This window comes from Physcomitrium patens, chromosome 4, assembly GCF_059467195.1.
Source record: "Physcomitrium patens ecotype Gransden chromosome 4, ASM5946719v1, whole genome shotgun sequence".
NCBI classification, from domain to species: domain Eukaryota; kingdom Viridiplantae; phylum Streptophyta; class Bryopsida; order Funariales; family Funariaceae; genus Physcomitrium; species Physcomitrium patens.
Window position 1 is genome coordinate 15,556,644 of NC_143413.1, and position 6,888 is coordinate 15,563,531.

At 41.2% G+C, this 6,888-nt stretch overlaps 2 protein-coding genes across 6 annotated transcripts; one reads left to right on the forward strand and one right to left on the reverse strand.

Annotated features, from left to right (window-relative positions):
- Positions 1 to 1,346: 1,346 nt before the first annotated feature.
- Positions 1,347 to 3,789, forward strand: LOC112280866 (uncharacterized protein At4g37920). The gene is made up of 6 exons (XM_024516759.3): positions 1,347 to 1,830; positions 2,036 to 2,305; positions 2,435 to 2,603; positions 2,768 to 3,012; positions 3,262 to 3,452; positions 3,558 to 3,789. Exons 1-6 carry the CDS (start codon positions 1,528 to 1,530, stop codon positions 3,742 to 3,744), a joined length of 1,365 nt encoding a protein of 454 aa, XP_024372527.1. The 5' UTR covers positions 1,347 to 1,527; the 3' UTR covers positions 3,745 to 3,789.
- Positions 3,790 to 4,319: 530 nt separating this feature from the next.
- On the reverse strand, positions 4,320 to 6,381 carry LOC112280867 (uncharacterized). 5 transcript variants are annotated; one of them, XM_024516763.2, is made up of 6 exons: positions 6,198 to 6,381; positions 5,717 to 5,959; positions 5,245 to 5,376; positions 4,985 to 5,041; positions 4,743 to 4,824; positions 4,320 to 4,573 (listed from the first exon to the last, which is right to left on the reverse strand). In XM_024516763.2, exons 2-6 carry the CDS (start codon positions 5,927 to 5,929, stop codon positions 4,569 to 4,571), a joined length of 489 nt encoding a protein of 162 aa, XP_024372531.1. In that variant the 5' UTR covers positions 5,930 to 5,959; positions 6,198 to 6,381; the 3' UTR covers positions 4,320 to 4,568. The 5 variants fall into 5 exon arrangements, with proteins under 5 accessions (XP_024372531.1, XP_024372532.1, XP_024372530.1 ...); XM_024516764.3 differs by having other exon boundaries at positions 5,245 to 5,373; positions 6,198 to 6,337; XM_024516762.3 differs by having other exon boundaries at positions 5,245 to 5,394; positions 6,198 to 6,337.
- Between the last annotated feature and the right edge of the window lie 507 nt (positions 6,382 to 6,888).

The window sequence follows — 6,888 nt, forward strand, 5'->3', positions numbered from 1 at the left end:
CTCGGTTGTGAGTCAGTACTAAGCTTTGGTCTTATAAATATTAGTCTTTCATTAGAGCTGCTGCGATTATAAACTTTTGTTTCTCAGAATAGGTTCTCAATCAGCTTACGGTATTAAATGTTATTTTATAACAACATAATTTTTTTAAACTATTCAAAATATAATTTTATTTTGTGTGCATGTGGTTTTCATACCAAGAGAGAGAAATATTGAAATTAAAAAAATAAAAATAAAAAAATCTAGTTTTATAACATTTTGAAAGATCTATATACTGACGATTTTAGGTCAGAATTTATTCAGAATTTAGAAATATAAAATTACTAAAATATTACATGTATTTTTTTCTGAAATTCATTGTGAAATAATGCTTTATACAAAAGAAATTGATTAGTTTTTGTTTGAAATAGACCACAAAAGTCATATATAATTATAATTATAATTAACGACCATCATTATCAATATAGAAGCATACGCTGCATGTTTCATGTCAATTGAAGATCTCTTCTGGATTTTTTCTTAGTCCAAACAATTTTTTTTTTTTTTTGAAATATTCACAAATGGTAATAGAATAATACAAAGTTGGAATTAAAATCATTGTCCCTCTTACCAACTTCCCTTTTAAGATGTATTAGCCCAATGGCTTCATAATCCAATCCCAATTCCTCAAAGCCATATTGATATATAGAATCCTTGTTATCTCACTCAAGTTTGCAGAATTGTCCATTAGGGGGTTTCAAACATGGCACTTGTGCAAAACCAAATAACTGGGATTTAGTACCTAATATTTCCAGGATCACTCAAAATATCAAATCTAAAATATCACTGTTCAAACTTTATTACCCCTTGATACTTTTTCCTAATTCAAACTTTATTACCCCTTAATATTTTCTCCTAATTCAAACTTTATTACCCTCATAGTATGGAGTCAAAGATAGTATGGATTCAAAGAGGGAAGAGAGTTGAGACAAGTTATACAATTTTTGATATTTGACTTGTCCTTCTTTTGATATTTCAATTTTAAAATCACCCACCTCGCGAGATGGGTGATTTGGTGAAATATCAAGTGATATTTTGAAGTATCACGGGGCACTTTGAACTTGCATCAGAGGTGAAATATCAGCCAAAAAGGCCATGTTTGAAACCCACTATTGTTTCGAACATGAAATGATGACCTTGAGAACTAAACAACCAGAACACGAACTCGACGAATAAATGTAGAAGACCCGGCGATTGGATGAAGTTATCCTCATCGCCGTTGAGTTCACCGTCGGTCTAGTTACTGCGCCGTCGCATTACCCTAAGACCTCAAGATTCATCTTCAAAGCGGAAGTCTATCCATCCGGGACTTGACTTGAAGGTTTCTCCGTCGGTGCTTCTTCCAATTTGACGTCGCTAGTGATGGTTCTGTGTGCCGATGTGGGATTGCAGAAGCGCGAGAAGCGAAATTGCGAAATCTGAAGGAGTAACAAACAAATCGGCGAGGGTTCTACGAAAAATTGGGTGTGGAATTGCAGCAGGGTGGGAGGTATGGCAGCTGGTCTAGCCAGCAAGGTATTGCCCCCGGGAGCTTGTGTTTGGAGGGAGCAAGCGACGGCTGGGAGCTTGAAGGTCCCAATTGCGTCGCTATCGCTAGCCCATTTCAGCTCTCGGGCGCAGCTGCTTTGGAAGGCTGCAAGGATTAGATCTAGCTGCGGTCGTCGGAGAAATTTCCAACATTTCGTGTGCTGGACTGCGCCCAATGGGGCGTATGCGACTAATGCTGATGAGGATAAGGTTCTTCAGGGAGAGCGTCCGGATTCTTGCGTGGAAGGCAGTGAGTTGGCACTCAAGGTCCGAAGGCTCATTTGCTTGAAGGCATTTAATCACAGTTTTGGGTGGTCTCTCTTTGTCTGGGTTTAGGGTTCAAGGGTTTAAATTTTGTGAATTTGAGGCTCTAGTTTTGTTGATTTTTCTCGCAAAATCTTGATGTTCGAGATTGAACACTTCGCCGCTGGCAAGCCCTTCGTAACCTTTCCAGATTTCTTGCGTTGCTCAGGTGCCTCAGTTTAAGGAAGATAGCGAATTTGGAGATATGGAAGATATTGAAGTAGAGGAAGGCTTTAAAATGAGCAGCGTATGTGATAAGTTGATACAAGTTTTCTTGACGGAGCGGACGAAGCCCGGGCAGTGGCGAGTTCTCATTACTAACCCGGAGTGGAATAAAATAAGGCCGTATTTTTTTAGGCGCTGTGATCGCCAGGCTAAGTTGGCGGACGATCCCAACAGAAAGGCGGCCCTCCTTAAGCTTGCGATGGAGATGAAATCAGTGAGTTGTCGGATTTTAGGGGGTTGATCGCTTCGGAGCAACTGACTACAACATGTTGTAATTTTTTGGTATAGTTCCGCTTCATGGAGGATGTAGGGGTCTGAGTTTTGGTAGTGATTGATTTGACAGGTGGACGAGGATATGCAGCATCATAATAAAATTCTTGCCATGGTTGAAGAATCACCACAAGACCTTGATGCCATTGTGGCACGGCACCGGGAGGAATTCACTGGAGAGTTTTTTCAGCATCTAAATATACTTACCGAGGCTAATAAAAATGAGTGGAATAGAAGAGAAGGTATATGTTCACTCATCTTCCATCGTTCTGCTTCATAATTTCCAAGGAATACTAGCTCATTATTTCTTTTACATTACTGCTTAACCGTGAGCAATTGTTTGATATGTTTGATTTGAATGGCTAATTGTTCCAGTGCTGAGATCAGTACACGTTTTGTGTTACAGAAATCGCAACCATTGCTTCAAAGATCCTCATATCTGTTGAATCACATGACAGAGCATTCGAAGATAGCCAATCCATAGAAGAGGCAAAAAGGAAATACTACGAAATCTTGAGTGCCCCTTCTTTGGAAGAAGCAGCGGAAAGAATTGAAAACCTCGCAAAGAACAAGCAATTGGATTCTACGCTTATGGCTTTACTGACGAAGGCCTGGGCTTCAGCGAAGGTGTCTACCTTGATGACAGACGAGGTTAGTCTTTTATGTCTAACACAACGTTAAAGAGTGTCATGCAGTCATCTTTACTCTCTTTGCTGGGTTTCTAAGCTGACGACGTTACCTCAGCTTTTGAGCCCTGGTAATGCTTCTTTTCATGGTTTCACTCTTTATTGCTAGTCAATGGGTTCCATGTTTCAGTAGTCGTAGGTTTCTGTTTGCAAGTGGCGTCGATGTTAGTCCATTACGCTAATAGAGGTTTTGTTGGATTTGGGGGATTTGCAGGCTAAGGATGTTATGTTCTATCTGTATTCTGTTGCAAGGCAAAACATCGCCAAAAGCACCCCGAAAGAGATTCAAGTAATATATCACCTTCTTAGCATAGACGATCCTCGTAAACGGTTTGCAGAGATGACAACGGCATTTTCACCTGGTGATGAGTTGGATGTGAGGAACGAGGTCGGCAGGGTTTACACGTAAGTATCAATTGTTTTGCTCTTCAACTAAGTGGCTTTGGAGCAATTAAAACACGGCATTCTCCGATCTAACTGACCTGGTATATTCTGTTTGTTGTTTTATAGGAGTCCGGACAGCCTACTGAAGTGGATTAACATCATTTTAGATGCTTTTTATCTCAACAAAAGAGGTACACTTATTAAAGAAGCTCAATCTTTGTTAAATCCTACTGTCATATCTAGATTGGAGGTTCTTAGGGACGTGATAAAAGAACAATTCATAGACCATGACATGTCCTTTGAAAACCCATGAGAAACAGGTTTCGTGTCATTGAATAAAATATCTTTTTTTTAGTCAGTATGGTAATATTTTTTTCTTTTTACTTCTTGAATAACTTTTAGTGGTAGTTTTTTATATATTTTCTTGGTATTTCTTTTCCATAGAAAGTAGTGTTAAAGTACTTGTGTTTTTATGATTTAAACATTTTATTACAAACAGAAATTTCTTTGTTTTACAACTACTATCCACTCCGGTACCATATGGGCAAACAATAGCTTCACCACATTTTACTTCCATTTTTTAGATTCAATTGTAAAGATTGAATGACACACCCTTCTTCATAATAATGTTACATTGTGCTATTTTTTTCTGTTCTTTTTTCTTTAATCGTTTGCTCATTTTCTTTTTAAATCAAAATTTGTTTGAATACATGAGATTTTAGCCGTTGTCCGTTGGCAGTATAGAGCCGGTAGCACCATAGTGAGCTCGCATAGATGTGGGGTAGATTGATATACAAAACCGAACTTATCAGTTAGTTATCACGACTTCGATAGAGTGACCAGAACGTCACTACGATATAAGAACAAATGAATAAAGGTACACAGTCGGAGCAGAATGGGAATATCTGTATTAGATATGAACGTTGCCAATAAGAGTTATCAACATGGTTCTACTGAGAAAAATATATAACAAGCTAGGCAAACAAATCGTTTACACAACGTCTACAGCCGTGGTCTATATATATCCTATTATTCGATCCATACAGATGTTCACGACGTGCCAGTAAATCAAAAAGTTCGTGGCAACAGGTGCATGGTAACTGGTAACAGTTGAATGTGCAGTGCTTCCCATCAACTTCAGCCTGCCAAAAGCATACTTACATCACCTTAGCAATGAAGAAGCATCCTTAATTTAGTTATGTAAACTGCAAATACAAGGAAGAAAGATAATTCTAGGGAAATACGTTTCACGATCATGCCCAAACAAAGGTCAAGCATTCCTTAAACAGTGTTGCTGGAGGAGTGTAGTACCTCGTTGAGAATCTGTTGCGTACGGTGCATGAGAAGAGGTGTAGTGTGGCTCGTCCTCCCCATGTGGGAATCTTGGCTGGACCTGCAGTGATAGAGCTAACCAATGAGAAAAAACCATATGCTCATTGGTATTTATTACTGAGTTCCAACATCTGAACAGGGGTAAGTCGAAGGACACACAGATTATTACGCGAAACTACTGATCGGGCATGGAGCAATCTGGTCGAAGAGGAGGAGGTTACCTTGTAGTGTACATCGTTACGATCCCAAGGAGCTTGGTGAATCTTTGATAGGCTGGCCTGCAAATTCCGCACAATCGTCATTCCAAACCTTACCGTGAAAGAGGAGACCAACAGAACTACTATTCATAAACATCAGAAAATTTGAAGAGTGCTCTGAAAAGATACAGTTCATGAAACAACTCTCGTATAAATCCGCTCTCAGCTAGATGTCTACAATCTTGAGGAGAAGATCGAAAGTAATTATATGAAAGTGGACATGCCTGCGTTAGGTGGTGATCAGTATCATGAGAAATGTCAGAAGGTGCGCTATGTTTGTGCTCATTGAGGAATTGAAAGCCATTGATGGGGCTCCGTTGATGCACTAGAAAAGATTCAGGTATTGATGCACACTGCTGCAATACGTTAACCACCTGAGGTTGAGAATCTCTGAGAATCTACAAGAAATATCAAGAGACTCCATCAACAGATCATGCTATTTGACACCATAAGTTTCTATTTTGTTAAAACCGTATTTGTGTAAAGAATGTTTTGACCGTCTAAGTTCATGCATGATGATTTCGTACGGTAACATGAAAAGAAACTGCAGCACACGTGATGGCGAACACACAAGAACAAAAATATGATGAGTGGAACATCTGCGCAATTTTTTTCACTCGGCATTAGAACCATATCCTGCACGAGCACACTGGATATGAAGGTGCAAATGAGTAAATTCATGGCTAGAAAGGTTACCTCGGCTTTCGGGTCAGCCTCGTTAGGAGTGTTGTGGAAAGTGGCGAAGGGAGCAGTCCGCGAGTTGCAAGTTACGTAGGGAAGGGGATCTTGACCACGCGAGCTTTTAACAGCAGCCTGGTCCCTGGACCACGGCGCTCCAGCGACGTCGGGTCGCTTCTCATACTTAGGCAGATCATGCAACGTCGCGTAAGGCGCATTCCACGAAGACATGCTGAGCCTGACCGGTTCACCTCAAGAATCCTGCGAGATACGCACTCATCATGTCAAAACCTCCATCACCCACCACTCTCCCCCTACCACTAACCACAAGAAAGCCACCCTTCACAACTGCAGCAACCAACTGAGAGAACAATTGTAAAAGACTCTAGCACATTAAAAAAACAACACACAGCAACGCTATCGCGTCTGATCAACTTTCAAAACCCCTGCAGGCGCTACGAACAGGACCTGTGCAAGGGAGAAGCCGTTTCACGCGCACCTTAAATTAACAGAAAGCGCATTGCGGTGTAAGAAAAACTAAGCTGGAATTTGGACGTGCAAGCGCAGACAACAACCACAACTGACGCACGCGGAGGGAAATTTGCGGGTGAAGAAATCAAGTAACAACCGATGACTCAGAGCTCACTGTTGCGAGATAGCTTTGTTGGTATCGGAGCATGAAATACTCAGAACCCACACGGCCTCGTACAAATACGTGGATAAATACGTATTTCTGGCCGTTTGAACGAATAGAGACAACGGTCTTGTGAGCGGCGATATGTCAGTTGCTAACGTCCACCTCGACGAGACACTTCGTTCGTCCTCCTTCTCTGGTGCTCGTCCACGTAGACTCGAGCTCGCTTCATCAAGGACACGTCACAGTGGTAGCGGACTGCCACGTCAAGCACTTGGTTGTCCACGTAGACGCCAACTTAGCGAAGGGAACGAGGCTCTCTGCATCACTCAGTCTAAAGTATAAAAATTACAAAGCCAGTTATTAAAGTTTCAGTCCGATGTGGACCTTCGAGGGAGGGCTTGATTGATTGAGGGATGGGGGGTGACGAAATGAGCTGGCAAAATTGAAGGGCCTACTTCCGACCCAGGCCATGGACTCACTTCCGTGACTTCACAGTTCCCTGGAGGGCTACTACCACGGCACACACCTCACTTTTTGGCTTTTTGCGGTTGGA